A 17,148-nucleotide genomic window follows, 5' to 3' on the forward strand; every position below is an offset into this window, starting at 1 on the left:
ATGAAACACATGATCACTTTATAAGAAAGATCAGGGTGGTAGTGGCACATGCCTTTAGTACTAGCACTCAGGAAGCAGAATCAGGTGGATCTCTGTGCTTTAAAGCCAGCCTGGGCTTCAGGAAGTTTCAGGACAGTCACAGCTACATAATGAGACCCTAGTTAAAAGAAAAAAATCTTTCCTAACCAAAAGGCAGTTACATGTTCAGTGCCAACCTTGGTATGTAGTGGATCCAGGATACCCGGGACTATAAAGTGAGAACTTGTCTCACAAAAGAAACAAAAACAAGTTGTTCTTGCCAAACCCATAATTCTAGCACTTAAGAAACTGAGGCATAACAGGTGTCTCAACATTAGACAAGGGGATCAGGAATTAAAGGTTATCTCTCGGGCTACATAGGAACTTCAAGGTCAGCCTGGGACCCAAGACACTCTGGAAAGAAAAACAGTCAAGATGCTAAGAAGATGGCAAGCTCCTCACCAGCCTGGGATGGACAGACAGCAAGATTTTGCCTCTAGTTTTGTTTTTGTTTTTCTTTTTAAATTTACTTTTATGTGAATGAGTGTTTTGCCTTCATGTGTATGTGTGCACTACATTCAGTGTGACATTCCCCATTATGGATGGGGACCTGGCAGCCTGTACTTCTGATGGACTACATTAGAATTTCTCAGTGTTAGTTAGGTGACAGTCTTGTGACTAAGAAACAGTCCATGGATCTAGATTGTGAGATAGCCCTTAGGTATACTGACCCAAACCTAGTAGTCAACTGTTACATGAGCAAAGATAGGTCCAGTAAAAGTTTGCTTTGCTTTGCGATACGGGATCTCTCTATGTAGTTCTGCTGTCCTGGAATTCAATACGTCGACCAGGTTGACCTCAGACTTACAAAGATTTGCCTGCCTCTGCCTCCCAAGTGCTGGGACTAGAGTTTAAAACAGGACAGAACCAACACATGAACAGTAACTGGCTTGTGTGAGTACATATGTGTGTTCATTACATTATTAGAGCTACTAGAGAAACAATGGATACAGAGTATAAATTGTATAATACTCTTTAATTGGTGTTTCTAATTATATTAGTGGAGTTGTGTAAGGGGTGTATTTGTTCCTGGAAAAGGCAGACTGCAATAACATATTTGTAATATCTGAAACTTACTTCAGTTTGGCAATAGATACGTGTGTGTGTGTGTGTGTGTGTGTGTGTGTGTGTGTGTGTGTGTGTAAAAAGACATCTGACTGGTGGGGAAAAACTGATTGGAAAGATATTAGGTATTAGGTAAATTATTTCAATCTTTCCATGTATTTGAAATCTTTTAAAGTAATAAATTTTATTATGCTCTTTTTTAATTTAGAAGGAATATGGGAGAATATGGCTGTTGATTTAGTATATTATTGTATCTTTTTTTATTTTGATGACACACATGTTAGATGGCTCAGGCTAAGTTGTACAGACGTCTGCTTTACAAGGATGTAAGAAGAAACACTGAAGCTGGGTGTCATGGTTCATGCCTTTCATCCCAGCACTTGGGAGGCAGAGACAGCAGGATCTCTGTGAGTTTGAAGGTAGTAGCATTGTCTACATAGCACTTCCAGGTCAGCCAGGGCTACATAGTCTAAACAAACAAACAAAACCTAAAACAAACAAACAAAAAATGTTGTATTTCTTTCCAAGGGGATTTAACTTTTACCTTCTGTCTACTATTTCTGCTCTATCCTGGCATTCATTTTTCTGATGGAATTCTCTTTCAAGAAAAACTGTGGTGGTCTAATATTTTGATGACCACAGCTCCAGATGGCAAAATGTTTAACAAACGTATGACTTAAAATCCAGGAACAATACATAATACACTGGCGTGAACTGAGCACATAAGTAAAACAATATGATTCGGTGGTATTCTTGCAGAGTCTGGGGCAGAGCAGCACTGCACTTTCAAAAGGAAGTTCTGCTCTCACGACAGAAAGGCAGACCAGCCAGACTCACAACTGGAGAGCAAGAAGGGTGAGCATCCCAAGAGAGCAGTACTGAATGTAACTGGAGACATTTGACAACAGAAATAAAAGGTGTACACTGTAAGACAAGCATACTAGTGCCTGCCTATTACTGTTGTTGCGCTACTTAGGAGGGAAAGCAGGAAGACCTTAAGTTCGAGTCCAGCCTCTACCAGACTGAGTTGTGAGTCAGCCTGAGCTCCAAAGTGAGAACTTACTTGAAAGGAAGGAAGAAAGGAAGGGAGTGAGGGAAGAAAGGAGGGAGGCAGTGCAGACATTAAGGACAGATGGTGCAGTAATATTTCTTTTATAGACAAACATTGAAATAAAAATTTGAAGTGTCTGTAGCATTTCAAAAATCCCTAAGGTAAGGCTAGCAAACTATAATCTTTAGGTCAAATCCAGACACCACCTGTGGTCTTTAGCTTGATAGATAAAACTGGTTTACAGGTGAATAGTTGTTACCAGATGACAAAAGAATAACTTCAAATACCAAGTTCCTCATCAATAGACCAACCTACTGACTAAACAATGCACTCATTTAGTATGATCTGTACATTTTCTCTTCTAAGTATCTATGCTACCCATGACTTTGCCTTTGGGCCTGAACCAACAAACCTAAACTATCCACCAATGGGACTATTACAGAAAAAGTGCTCCTGTTCTCTTAAATAAAATTCATAAAGTCAGTCAGTTGAGAGCACTAGACACTCAAGAAAAGAAGAAGGCTCTAAGCTAATGACATCAATAAATCATGATTAATCAATCTTGTTAGATAAGGGCTGCTGGGTCACTGTACTGAACTTTGTACAGTGAAGTGCAAGTGAGCAAACGCTGCAGTTAGTCATAACTAGGGTATCGACTCATGACTTTAAAGACAGCCTACTTGTTGAATTGTTCTGAAAATATTTCCTTTTAATTTTTAAAATGCTAAACATAGAACATAGAGTTCAATCTAATGAACTCTTCATGGACAGGAACATCTGACTATAGATGAAGCCTAACACAATCACTTATTTAAAAGGGAGAGAAAATATGTTTAAGTAAGCTTATTTGGATAGATTACAACATATACAATCAAAATCATATTTCTATGGTGAGCTGTACATCTATGACTCAAGGATCCCATGCTCTTTCTGGAAAACATAGGCCTGACATGAAATAGAACAGAAGAAAAGCAAGCAGGCTAGGAAATGGCAATGCCACAGCCGTATGCACGCGGCTAACAGGGAGCTCCAGCCTGGCTGAGCTAGTACATTGGAAGCACAAAATTACAGAAAGTACAAATAACTTCAGGGTCCCGGCAAATAACAAGCCTGGAAAAAAAGAAGTTGTTGGCAGGAGTTGCAGGTAACATAAATAAGGGTTGTTGACAGATTTCAAAAGGGAGATGAGGGATGGTCTCTTCTAGGAGTGGGATAGGCAAGACAACTACTGTATGAACTCCAAAAGGATGGTGGCACAGCAAAAAGCAGGGCAGAAGCCAACAACTTCAAAGGCCTCAACAGGCCTGGGGGATGCAGCTTTTGAAACAAATGTCAACACTGCTACTCATTTTAATCACCAAGATAAAATCAAGTAACATAAAATTGTAATCCATATTCTCTACTTAGTAAATGAAAGACCACGAGGTTTCACTGCTGTTAAAATAAAAGATTGGTGCTGAAGATAGATAAAAGAGAGGAAAAAAATACTTAGTATAGTTACTATGTGTATGGTGCATACGTCCTTGTCTTCCCATCACCTGAATTTGATGGCAGGAGGGGCGGGAATTCCCATCATACTTGGCTACCTACTTGGTTGAGCCCAGCCCAGGTTTCAGGAGACCCCGTCTCAAAATATAAAGCAAACATCGGTGGAGACAGTTCAGTGGTCAGGGTGCTTGTCCTCAAGCCTGTGAACCTACATGGTAGGCGGAGAGAACCCAGTACTACAAGTTTTCCTCTGACCTCTGTACAAAGCATGACACATGTGCCACCTGTCCCCCCCGCGCTCAAAAAAAAAACCTAATAAAACACACACTGTGCTTCAAATAAAAGACTTGATGAAATAATACTTATTGTTTCCTAAAAGTAAAAATATATATTACTACAGTAAGACAAGCCCAAAGTTTTCTAAATTAGTGCTCATAAATTAGGATCAAAATGAGAATTACAAGGATGAAAATACTAATGAAACGCTTAAAGATGTCTTTATTTTGTACCTGTGGTATTGAGCAAAGTGTGAGTCATTTTAAGTGGGTTTATTTGCAAAACATGAAAAAGTTATTAGGCAGGTTAGGAAAAGTCAGTACCCTCGAGTGTCGGTTAAAACCATCATTTGGGGCTTTTGTGACAGTGGTCAGCTATACAGGGTCAACAGAATGCAGTGTCTGCTGTAAAAGCAGCAGCTTAGGTTCCTTCATACAAAATAAAGGAAAAATAGAAAGTGAAGAAAACGAAGCTCTCAAGCAAGAAGGAATTACCACGAAAGGATTCAGGCAGATGCTAAAGACACACAGCACAAGGGCTACAATGTGAATGAAGCTGCTGAGACCTATGTGAAGCATCCCCCTGCCCAGCTTTCTGGGTACCCAAGTTCTCCAAGCACCAAGATTCTCCACTATTCCCAAGTAAACGCGATTATCCCGGAGCCGGTCCTAAGCGGCTCCGAAGGCGTTGCTGGGCATGCGCCTGTGCGGTCAGGTTTCGGGTCGGGACGATGGACACACGGTACCCAGCTAGTCCCACCCGCCTGCTCACCTGCTTCCGGGTGATCCGGAGCCCAGGAGGGGTTCCCGCTCGGCCTCGCTTCCCAGGTTCGCCATAATGACAGCCCTCACTAGGCGGCGCGCTGCCCACTCTCGCGACACCTGCTCCTTCTCTTCGGCCGGAGCTGTCAAAACACTCGTGCAAGTGCGCGTGCGCGCCGTGAGGCCGGAAGCGGACCGGCTGCCTAAGGGAAGTGTGAAGTTGCAGGAGGGGGGCCGCGCAGGAGGCGGTGGAGGCGACCAGAGAGCAAGCCGGAAGGGGTGGAGCAAGGCCAGAGCCCGCCTCTGGGGGGCGTGTCCCGCGGGCGCCCCGCCCCGAGGTCGTCCTCCCTGCCCGCCTAGCTGGGAGCTTGCCCGCTGTTTAGTACCTGAGCAGATTCGGCTCTCGGCGGTCCGAGCGGAGGCGAAAGTCCGGTCCCTTGAGCGTGGAGAGCGGTGGTGGCCAGAGACTTGGCGAGCTCCCCTTCAGGTGTGCGTCCGCGAGCGGCCTGTAAGTAACAGCCTCTGGCGTCTGCGTACGTGCAAGGCGGCAGGAAGGCAGCAGTGTCCTGGTCCGAGGGAGGGCGTTGGGAACCCCCTGTGTCCCAACGCTGCTGGCCATCAGCGCCTCACCTGAAGGGGCTGAGGGATGGGGCTGATGGCAGCCAGCCGCTGTTATCCCGCTGGCCCCGCTCCTGAGACTTGGGGTCGGGGCTGATGGCAGCCAGCCACCGTTGCCCCGCTGGCTCCTCACTTGAGGGGACTGAAGGTCAGGGCCGAGGTGGCAACCAGCTGCTGCAACCTCGCTGGTTCCGGGCCCGCGAGCCTCAGCTTTGCAAAAACAGCCCCTCGACAAAGCCTGCTTAGCTCCAACCCGCTGCTTTCAGTGCCAGGAACGTAAACACTCCACAGACTCAGGTGCTGTTTACTTCCTAGTCGCTGTCCCTGCCATTGGGCTTGTCAGCTAATTGCTGCCAGAAGTCATTGTGTGGCTCCTAAAGTAATGTTTTCTTAACTCTAGATAAGGTTGTCATGTGATTTCAGTGGATCACATCTATCCTAGGAGATATGTAAAGCAGATACATACCTATCTGATCAAGACCTGAGGTCGAGATAAGTTACCTTGAATCTCTGAGTTGGGACCCAGTCTCAATTCTTGAATTCATATGAGCGCTTAGCGTTCATCCTGCCTCATGAGCTCTCTGTTGTGTGCTATTCCCATCACCTCACCTTTGATCTTTCATTTGTGATCATCTCATGTGTAGCCAATCAGGTATACCTTACTAGAGAACTGCTAAACTTGAAATGTCTTCTGTTAATTCTCCTCTGAATCTAGTCCTGATCATTAGATACTTCGTTGTATTCAGTCCTGCACATTTATCTATAGTAACAGAAACAAGCAGATTCTTGTAATTGGTTCCAAGACTACAGATGGGTAGAAAATAAAGTACTTTTTCTAATCACGATATTCTTCCTGTGTTATGGTTGGCATTTCTAATCCCTGGACAATGACACAATTTGTGACTCATATATAATAGAGGAAGAAAATTTTAACTAGCATTCCATCAAGCAGAATGTGGTGTATGTTGAAAGAAATCTTATTCGGTCCCCTCATTTCATCCCTACAGTGGTTTTCTAAAGAGAGAGATTGACTCAAGCAGACAAAGAAGTGAAAGGCAGAGAGAATAGGTAGATGGCGGAGGGCTACAGAGCTAACCAACAGTGGCTTGAATTCAAGTAACAGGACTACTCTGACAGCAAAAGCTGTGCAGTTTACCACCAGGTTTCCTGTAAACAGAATATCAAGAATATCTTCTCATATTTCCTAATAGCAAAACAAGCATTTAGTGTTTATTTAAATGAAATAATGTGTTGCTCTGTATCAGGCCAAGTATAGTTTTCTACTTTCCAGTTGAGGTGGCTCACTCAAGGTCACACAGCTAAGTGGGGAAACTCAGGTCTTTCCATTACTGTCTCCAAGTGATGACTTCAGACAACAAAAACACATTCAGTAAGTACACAGACAACTCCTAAAGTCTAAATAAACTCAGAAACATCATAAATAGCAATCAAAGCAAACATGGGGGACAACACTGTTTTTGTTTTTGTTTTTGTATTTTTGTTTGTTTTTAAATAGTCCACCAAGAAAAAGAGCAAAAGTTGAAGAGATTAAACCTTTCTGAATGTATTACTCAAAAATGTGGGACTTGTTGGGTATTTGTCCCCCCACTCTACCCCCTTTCTCTTTAGGTGATGCTAGGGATTAAACTAAACCTTTCAAGTGCTTAACAGGAAAGTTCTCAACTGAGCTATACATCCAACCCCTTGTTGGGTTTTCTTGAATGATTGTTTAGAATAGATAGTTACATCCCTCCCACTTATTTTCCTACCCTTCTTCAGTATAAAATTAATTAAATCAGTAGCCTAAGGATAGCTGGTGTGTGTGTGTGTGTGTGTGTGTGTGTGTGATTTTAATGTGTGACATGGGCTGGAGAGATGATTCAGAGGTTAAAAGCACTTATGGCTCTTGCAGAGGACCAAAATTTAATTCCCACATGGTAACTTGCCATATAATTCTGAGGAATCTGATCCCCTCCTTAGACCTCAATAAGCACTAGGCACATACTTATACATGCAGACAAATATACATTTTAAAAAAATGAAAATTAGGCCTCTTGGGGGTAAGAGGGATGTTAACATACATGGTAGATTAAAAATATTATTTTTAAAATTTATTTTGCAGTACACATGTGCTACAGAGCATGTGAGGAGGTCAGAGGACAGCTTGCAGAAATGGGTTTCTCGCCACAATGACAATTTTGAAATTTACTTATGCCTTTGAGATCACATTCATAAAAGTCTAGGAAGAACAGGGCAGTGGTGGCACACTTGGGAAGCAGAGGTAGGCTACTCTCTATGACTTGGAGGCAAGCCAGGGCTACTCAGAGAACCCCAGTCTCAAAAACAAAGAAGTCTAGCAAGAAAAAGTAATGTTTGTTTAAATACTTAGATATCAAAGTAATAGGAGATTAAAAAGTACTAGATGGAGTATTATTAGTAGATTGTGAGTGCCACGTTAGCAATAAAACTCATTTCTAGGAAAGACATTCTATTCCTTGGCACTGTGGTAGTACTTCTATTTTTGTTCCACGTTGTTTCTCCTCTACACACTTGCTATTTAAAAACACAGATGGCCGTTGTGTCCATTTTGCTTGGTACTTCAGAAGTGGCTGCTACTTCTGCAGGATCGCACTGGTGTCTTGCTTGACCTGAGGGCTTTTAGTACCTGGAATAGCTCCAGATGGCACTTCAATGTAAACTGATGTCTTTATCCCAACTCAGAAGATTCATAGTTCTGGATATCCTGAACATAGCCAGCTCTGCCTAGAAAGATTTTTTTTTAGAGGATGTGGAAATGGCTCAATGGGTAAGAGCACTTTTTATACAAGCAGGAGGATCTGAGTTGAAGGCACCATTACTTTTGTAAAAGGGTAGTCACTGATACATGTGTCTATTCCCCTACCACCATCAGAGTGATGTATAAAACTGGCATGTAAACCTACATACATGCAGCATACACACATACACAAATACATACCAAAAAGAAAGAGCCAGGCGTGGTGGCGCATGCCTTTAATCCCAGCACTCGGGAGGCAGAGGCAGGCGGATTTCTGAGTTCGAGGCCAGCCTGGTTTACAGAGTGAGTTCCAGGACAGCCAGGGCTACACAGAGAAACCCTGTCTTGAAAAACAAACAAACAAACAAACAAAAAAAAACAGAACTATATCATTTAGAGATTCAGAAATCATTTTATACTGCTCTGAGACTGAAATTGGATTTTAGAATCTCTGTATAATACCAAATTTCAAAACCAAATACATAATAAGCCCTATATGTGTTTGATTTGTTTTCTGTTCTTTACCTATGAGTTGTTTGCTAGTAGGTAAATATAGCAAGGAAATATGCTGCCTCTAGGTTTGAAGTGGTCTATTACATAAAAAAACAAAGTGATGTGTGAAATTTTGTAGTGTTGGGTTAAAAAACAAAGGAGTGAACAATTTGGTATATAATGAATATTGTTCATTGCAAAATAATTGAAATTTCATTGTCATTAAGTACTTTAATACACATGCAGAAATTAATGTAATTTTTAAAAAGTGCTCTGGGCATGTTGGCATTTGCCTTTAATCCTAGCACACATGAGCCAAAGATAGATCTCTGCAAGTTTCAGTCCAGCGTGGTCTACATAGTGAGTTCCAGGGCAGCCAGGCCTATGTGGAAATATTTTCCTGAAAAAAACAAAAAATAAAATAGACAGACTTGAAATAGCTCTTGACTAAATACTGTTTCTTGTTGAAGATTATTTGGGTTTTGTTTGTTTGTTTTCTCACATATAATTGACTTAGGGTCATGATACATGATATTCCAAAGGTGAATGGAGATTCTAGTATACTTGAGAAAGATAGGACCTTTATTACAGTAGTATGCAACTGCTCTGCAATTTAATAAATATATACAAAATTATGAGTAATAAGTTGATGAACCATCACAGAAAGATCTAAGTAGTAAAATAATTTAAATCAATGTTAGCTTCCTGTCTCTGTGACAAAATACCTCAAAAAACAACCTAAACTGAAAAAACATTAAATATTTTTCCGTTGTAATAGAAACACCATGACCAAGGCAACTTCTAGAAGTTTATTTGGGGGGTATAGTTTCAGAAGGTGAGTCAGTGACCATTGTGGTGAGAATGTGGCAGCAGGTAGGTATGGTGCTGGAGCAGTACCTAAGAACTCACATTCTGATCAACAATTATGAGTCAAAGAAAAACTAACTGGGGATGGTGTAGGTTTTTGGAACTCCACCCCCACCCCCAGTGACACACCTCCAACAAGGCTATGCATACCCCCTAATCTTCCCAAATAATTCAACCAACTATGTACCAAGTATTCAAATATATGAGCCTATTGGGCCATTCTCATTCAGACTACCACGAAAAGGTTATCTGAGCTCATGATTTCAGAGTTAGTGTTCATTTGATTGCTTTGCTTTTAGAACTGCAGCAAGGAAGAACATCATGACATGGAACGTGTGGCAGAGAAGCTCCTTTCCAGTCATGGACTGGGAAGGAGAGAGAAAAAAAGACAGAGTAGAAAGGGACCCAGGCTCTTGATATACCTCAAGCACACATACCCAGGAACTAAACCACTTCATAAGGTTGTACCACTTCCCTATAAACTGAGCAGCAAATCTTTAGAATACTCAGAGAACATTTCAGATCCAAACCATAGAATTGTATTTCCGTAAAATGTATCTCCATCCTACCCCAAATATCCAAAGACCCGAGCTCATTTGGGAGTATGAAACATGATTTTTAACTTGTGTGTGTTTGTATATAAACACATGTTGTGGTGTGCAAGTGGAGGCCAGAGGACAATTTACAGAAGTCAGTTCTCTCCTTCCAAACATGTATGTCCTGGGGATCAAAGAAGTACCAGGCATGGTGGCCAATACTTTTAATTACTGAGCCTTCTCACCGGCTGTAGATTTTTGTTAACTGGGTAAAGGATACACTGACTTAAATGATTTTAATAATTGTTTCAGTAGAAAATGTATATAGTGGAGATAGGGAGATGATAACATTTAAAAAAATCTTCCAGTTGCATGAGTGGAGGTAGTGATTAGAAATTTGAGGTCAGCCTGAATTGTGAGATCCTGTTTCAAAAGAAAACCATAAAAGCCAATTTCCATTTACCATTTGTTTAATAACTGAAATACAAAGTACTAATTGACAAATTTACTCTGCAGGGGAGTGTTATTCTTAAGTAACAGTTTTAAGCAAATGGAAGAATATAAACATGATTTAAACAAACTGCAAAGAGCCAGTTGGCTTATAAATAAGTGGTTCCTTAGGTCTATGGAGTCTGTGGTTTTAGTATGGTTTTTTGTTATTTTGAATTTGAGTGGGTTCTTTTTTCCCCTACTGGTGGAAATATGAAGATGTAATCCTGATATTAAACCTATACTCAAAGGCTGAGTAGTACATTTAGTTTCTTCTTCCCATGTAGTATACAGTTTCCAAGGTTGTACTTTAAGATCATTGTTTTCTGGTGCTCACAGTGTTGAGTTTGGGCTAGAGCCATGATTTTTCTTTCTAATTAACAGAAAATGGAAACATTGATTGCATTTACACACTTGCCCTTTCTGCAGAGGTGTTAGACTCCCAGGGGGTACTCTTTCTCTCTCTCTCCACCTGGCCATGAAGAAAGGAAGTCTGTCCGGTTTTGACTTGTATGGAGAGCACAGTCAGTGTGAAATGGAGAACCGTGGATAGCCTCCCAGAGCTGAGCTTGTCCTTTGCTGACAGAGGACCAAATATGAATAAATTCTGTAGTCGTACCCCAAACCTAAGAACCCGGAAGCAGATTCTTCTCCACTGAAGCTTCTAGAAGAAAATTTCACCCAGCTGATATTTGATTGAAGAAGACGATTCCCTGATGCAGGAAACCAAACTAGATAGGTTCTTGCAACCTATTCCTGGAGGAAAAGGCAAATGAGAAAGTTGAGAAGGGGCAAAGTAGACTCAGAGGTGTGTTCTTCAGTTCTTAAGGTCCTGGGGCAGCTGTTCCTGGTGGCTTGGGCCTGTAATCCCACCTCTTCAGGAAGCTGATACGTGAGGATGTCAGTACTAGGCCAGCTAGAGCAATTTAGTAAGATCTTCTCTCAAAATATAAAGAACCCAAAAAGCTAAGAATATAGCTTTGGATTAGCCGTAGCCTGGTATGAACAAGGCCCTAGGGGCACCCCAACCACCCCCGCTAAAAAGGGACCCAAAAAATAGGTCCTAGTATTTATGTTATGGCCCTTTTTGAAGTGACATACTTCTGAGTTCTTAACTAAGATAACTGTTATCATTATAGTTTACTGGGATAGCTGTCAAGAGGAAAAGAAAGGATCAATTTACTTGTAAAATTCTGTAAGGAGACTGTCCCCCTAAAATAGCTGGCTAGTGCATGGTACTCCCAAAACTGTTTTCTTTCTTCCCGTGTTCAAAGTCAGATATATTCAGTTCCTTTCCATGAAGAGCATAGTAAGGTAATTGTGCGTCGCTCTTCCAGCTCAATTGTTAGGGACAGATCTTAAAGATGTTTTAGGACAGATTTTACACACAGGAAAAGGACCATTCTTGTTGGCCTCCAGATGAAAAACATGCTTCCCCCTTTGCTTGTCAAGCCCATGGGAGAGCCTGTGTAAATTTGCATGGGCAAGATGCCTATGGAAGCAGTTCAGATTTACAACAGAGGAGGGCCTGCAGAGGAGGAAGTCTGGATTTTCCTATGATGGAGTGCTGAGGCTGGTGAACAGTGGAAGTGAAGCGATAACCCTTAGGATGCCATACCGAGCAGAAAGCCTCCAAAAAATCCTCCAGTTACTAAAACATTCTTCTTCACAAAGCACACCACCTCCTCAGCTTTGCTCTTGACTTCAGTTGGTATTTGGGCGCTCTTCCGAATCGTCAGTTGCTCCTTGGCTTTTTTCATGTCCTTCTCTACTCGACTCCAGTCAACTTTGATGTAGCCAGTATGGTTTGCAAGCTGGAGGAGAAAAAAGCCACCTCCCACTGCTGTGGCAGCCAGCTTGCCAACTTTCTGGAATATGAAGCCAGTGCACCAGCCAGTGACACCTCCAATAAGGAGCTGGGTTGCCACGCTGTACTTCTCACCTGGAGACCGACTCTCCTGCCCGAAAAGCTTGCGCCAACAAGGCTGGTTTTTGGCAAATTCTGTAAGATCCAGTGCCTCATAAGCATCAAAGTGCCCTTGACTGGCGGAGGCCATCGTTATAGTGTGGTTGTGAGAGGAGAAGCGATGAGGGTCAGTAAAGGAGGAGATCGAGCGTGCCACGGTTGCCGTTGTGATGGTTGGTGTGTTCGTTGTCATGGCCGGCTGGCTTTTCACACGTGGGCAGATGTGTCCATTCCCACGGCCGTGGCGGAAGAGGGCTGGTAGAGCGCGCGCCTCAGCTTTTCCCCCTGCCCCCTCCAGCTGCGTCACAAAGCCACCTTGGCCTTTATCAAGTACTTGAGTGTCCTAACAAGGCTAAAAATGACCCAGTAGTCGTTGTGCATAAGACTGGGAAGGCAAAATATATTATAAATAGTGCTTGGAAGATTTGGTAGATTTTGCAAAAGAAATTGGATTTCAACTATACTTAAAAGATTTGTTAAGTACAACACAGATTTTCAGAAGTGAAGTTCAAGGTATTGCCATGAATGTTTGTTTTATACATTTAGCTCTAAGCATTTTACAGGAAATTCAAATGAACGATTTCACATTAGAAGTGTTACAGCTTATTTCCGTTTCACAACAGAGACACTCTTTAAAGATGTGGATTTATTTAGGATTATGCAGGTGATTATAACCCAGGATGTATGTACTGTGATAGATACATCTGTGGAGACTGAGACAAGTGAAAACTTTTTAAATTTATTCATCTCTCATTTATTATATCCCGAATTCAGCCTTGCTGTCCTGGGTCATGCTTCCCTCCCCCAGCCCTATCTACTTTTCTCTTCAGAAAAGGGCAGACTTCCCATAGATAACAACCAAACATGGCATATCAAGTTACAAATGAAAACTTTTAAGGCCAAAGGAAGTACAGCTAGGTTGTTTTGAAACAAAAGTTCATTGGTTACAGCAGCTTGCTGCCAGCAGTGTAATATTTGTTTGGAGAACAAGGTCTTCACGAAAGTAATTCTGATTGTAAGATGGTGTGTGATTCAGACAACTGCAGCTATACACCTAGGGCTATCTATTACTGGAAAGATGTGGGTACAAGTAGGCTTAGTGCAAAGCTGTGGGCTTGACAAGTTTTTTTGTGATAGCCTAAGGAGTAACAGTATCTAGTAAATACTCCCATTGAAACAGTGTGAACAACTTGATTTGCTGGTTCAGTTCTAAGAAGAAGGTAAAGTGCCAGTTCAGTTGATTGTGGGTTACACTATATACTATACAAAGAAAAACTTGAAGGCATCCAGGAATGTTGCACACCTGAAATTCTAACATTTGGAGAGCTGAAGCAAAAGGAATGCCACAAATTTGAGGCCAATCTCAAGCTACCAACAGCCTTGGACTACAGAGCTAGATATTATCTCAAAAAGAGCAGAACCAAGCAAAGCTAGGTGTAGTTCATACCTATAACCCAGAGCTTGGGAGGCAGAGATAAGGATCAGGAGTGCAGGGGTAGCCTCACTTACATAGTAAGTTGAAATTTTTCATGTTTCGGATATCTGTACAGTTAAACTTTAATCTGAACTGGTGGCACATGCCTTTAATCCCAGCACCTGGGAGGCAGAGGCAGATGGATTTCTGAGTTCGAGGACAGCCAGGGCTATTCAGAGAAACCCTGTCTCAAAAAACAAAAAAACAAAAACAAAAACAAAACTACTTTAATCTGAATCATGTTTTATCCATATATATCTGAACTGTATCTTTCATTTTTATAGAATTGGGGGTTGAACCTGGGATTTCATGCCTGTTAAGCAAAACTTTGCCTCAGCAACATTTCAAGCCCAGAACTACACCTTTTAATTGGGAATGGTTGAGCTAGATACTAAATTTTTCTTAGAAATATTTGAGAAATAAACTGGGCAATGGTGGCACACACCTTTAATCTCAGTACTCAGGAGGCAGAAGCAGGTGGATCTTTGAATCTGAGGCCAGCCCAGTCTGCAGAGGGAGTTCCAGGACAGCCAGGGCTGCATAGAGAAACCCTGTCTTGAAAAAAAAAGAAAGAAAGAAAAAGAAAAAGAAAAAAAAAACTAAAAAGGAAAAAGAAAGAATATTTGAGAAGTAAATAGTATCCAATAAGAAGCACTAGTTACTGTGTGTTCACTGTTAAAAAGAGTATGGTGAACCTGCTAAATCTTGAACACTTTATTATCCCTGAAGTTGAAGTTTGGTTCTCTCCTCTACTAGCAATGTGGCCTAGGATAAATAACTCTCTTCTCTGTGCCTCAGTTTCCTCTGTATAACTCAGGTAATCCTTTTTCAAGGGTCCTTGTATAGCTTAAATAAGAACATGTAGTTGTGTTGTAAATTAAATAGTGTCTAGCTAACACTACAGTTCTATGTGGGTATCATTCCTTAATCTTGCTTTCCAACACATTAGGTACTTACGTCAGTTCCTGTACTTAAGATGACGAAGTCATTGTTTGGTAAAGCTTTAGGCTCTTCATTTTTCTACTTTCCAGCCCAGTTCTTCTAAATCTCCTATATTTTTACAAGGATTTACTCTTCAGTCTTTAATTTTGCCTGATATTCAAATAAGTGGTTAGAAAATTGACCTGCTGCCTTGTTGGCAAGTAAAAATATTTTAAAGTAATTTTAAATTTTACTTCTAGATGCTGTTTGGCACTCATGGGTGTAAGCAAGTTAGATATTCTATACCGGAGACTTCTCCTCACAAAACTTTTCATCAGAGGATGGGGAAGGCCAGAAGACCTCAAGAGGTAGTGTGTGTGTGTGTGTGTGTGTGTGTGTGTGTGTGTGTGTGTGTGTGTTTCATGAATGCTTGACTGTTTATTTATGAGTACCTGCCTGCATGTTAAGTGTTTGTGTACCTTGTGCTTATGGAGATCAGGGTGGTAACAGGATCCCCAGGAACTGGAGTTGTGAATGATCATGAATCACCACATGGGTGCTGAGAAACAACCTGGGTATTCTGCAAGAGCAACAAGTGCTCTTAGTTACTAAACCATCTCTCTAGCCCTTGAATGCTTATTTTTAAATTTATTTTTTTAATATACATTTAACATTTTAGTTATATTGTAGCTTCAAATCTAGAGTGGCTTATTGATGAAATTAAATATTGAACTTCATAAAAAGTTTTGATTTTATCTTTTTACTTATTTTTGTACACTTTAGCATATAGCATCATGACTTGGGTACAAACTAGTTTTTTAGCATCACTTATTACTACACTGTTTGGAGTTGTGTGTGGTTTCCAGGCACTGATTTTCTTGGGTAACTTCAATTTTCAGTGACTGTGAAACTGGAATACACTGGAGCTCATGACAAAACCTGGATCTGAGAAAAATTATTTTCGGAATTGACTCATTTCATTCTGAATCTTAAATGTATTTGTTCTGAACAATTTTGTTTCTCATATTTTTTAAGAGAAGTTTCCAGTTCCTAAAAGAGAAGAAAAAGTACCCTTTTCTATTAATGATAAAAGCTAAATTACACAAGACCTCTTAATTGAATTTGCTAATTTTAATCACTGTTCATCACTCATAACATAGTAGGTCTAATTGTTAACATAACAGGTTTATCTTTTTATTAAAAAAAAAAATGTCTCCTAACAGACTCTTTGAATTCAGAAAGATGATTGGAAATCGAGAAAGGTGCCAGAACCTGGTTTCAAGTGACTATCCAGTACACATCGATAAGGTATGCAAGAACAAACCGAGCACTGAAGTCCTGTAGCAGTCACCCTGAGACAGTGCACTTGGCACACGTATGCATATTTCAAGAGTGCTATTCTGTCCCAACCACATTTCAGTTTTATTCATAAGTAGTGGGGAACATATGTTTAGCATTTGCCTGAATACATAGTATTTAGGCTGCATTTTTCTGAGTTTCATTTTGTATCCTTAGGCTCCTGAGGGTTCAATTATTCAACATTAAAGAAGAATATTAAAGAAGACTAGTAAGTATTAAAAGAAAGCAATCTACGTGGAGGATGAGCACATTAGGCATATTTGCAAAAGCAGCTCTTAGGAAATACCAGGGAGCTATAATAGAACACAGTGCTCAGAGAAGGCTGGAAGGTGCCCTGAATTGAAAGAGAGAAGAATATTTTTCAAATTGTTTTGTTTCATAAGCAATCTGCTGCTTTTAGGTAAAATGTAAGTTTTGTGTAATTGAGTACTTTAAAATAATCTAAAAGGGAACTAGATGGGTGGGTTTCACAATCTATTTCTGGCCTTCAGCTGAAGTAAGTATAACTTGCATCCTTTACATATTGGATATACTGGATAAATTTAAATTTCCTTCATCAGATGTTTCTCCCCCACCCCTCACCCCACAAAACAAACCCTGAAGCCTTTTCCACAGCTAGAATGTTACATTTGGTCTAGATTTTAAGAATTTCTTTATGATTCAAATTTTGGTGAATATTTTTCTCTTTATAAAATATTATGTTTATAAAAAGATGGCCTTTTATTTTTTTTCTTTTAAAAATTATAGGTCTTTGGGCCAGGTGGTAATGGCACATGCATTTAATCCCAGAAATCAGGAGGCCGAGGAGATCTCAGTGAGAAACACTGCCTCAAGAAACCAAAAGAAAAAAAAAGAAAATTATATATATATATATATATATATATATATATATATATATATATATATATACACACACATATACACACATATA

At 40.6% G+C, this 17,148-nt stretch overlaps 2 protein-coding genes and 1 pseudogene across 3 annotated transcripts in view; 1 reads left to right on the forward strand and 2 right to left on the reverse strand.

The window, feature by feature from the left end:
• Positions 1 to 4,963, reverse strand: part of Mfsd8 (major facilitator superfamily domain containing 8) — a 30,077-nt gene extending 25,114 nt beyond the window's left edge. Inside the window, exon 1 of the mRNA XM_021195706.1 lies at positions 4,730 to 4,963. Coding sequence (XP_021051365.1) covers positions 4,730 to 4,794 — 65 coding nt within the window. The 5' untranslated portion in view covers positions 4,795 to 4,963. The remainder of the gene's footprint in view (positions 1 to 4,729) is intronic.
• The window catches only part of Abhd18 (abhydrolase domain containing 18), a 45,112-nt gene continuing 32,880 nt past the window's right edge, over positions 4,917 to 17,148 (forward strand). Inside the window, exons 1-3 of one of the 2 annotated variants that reach the window (XM_021195707.2) lie at positions 4,917 to 5,227; positions 15,119 to 15,226; positions 16,082 to 16,166. In XM_021195707.2, the coding sequence (XP_021051366.1) occupies positions 15,135 to 15,226; positions 16,082 to 16,166 (177 nt within the window). In that variant the 5' untranslated portion in view covers positions 4,917 to 5,227; positions 15,119 to 15,134. Of the gene's footprint in view, positions 5,228 to 15,118; positions 15,227 to 16,081; positions 16,167 to 16,286; positions 16,426 to 17,148 lie in introns of those variants that run through there. The other variant, XM_029537520.1, reaches the window with a different exon arrangement.
• Positions 12,025 to 12,683, reverse strand: LOC115063824 (annotated as a pseudogene).

This window comes from Mus pahari, chromosome 4, assembly GCF_900095145.1.
Source record: "Mus pahari chromosome 4, PAHARI_EIJ_v1.1, whole genome shotgun sequence".
Classification (NCBI taxonomy): Eukaryota; Metazoa; Chordata; class Mammalia; order Rodentia; family Muridae; genus Mus; species Mus pahari.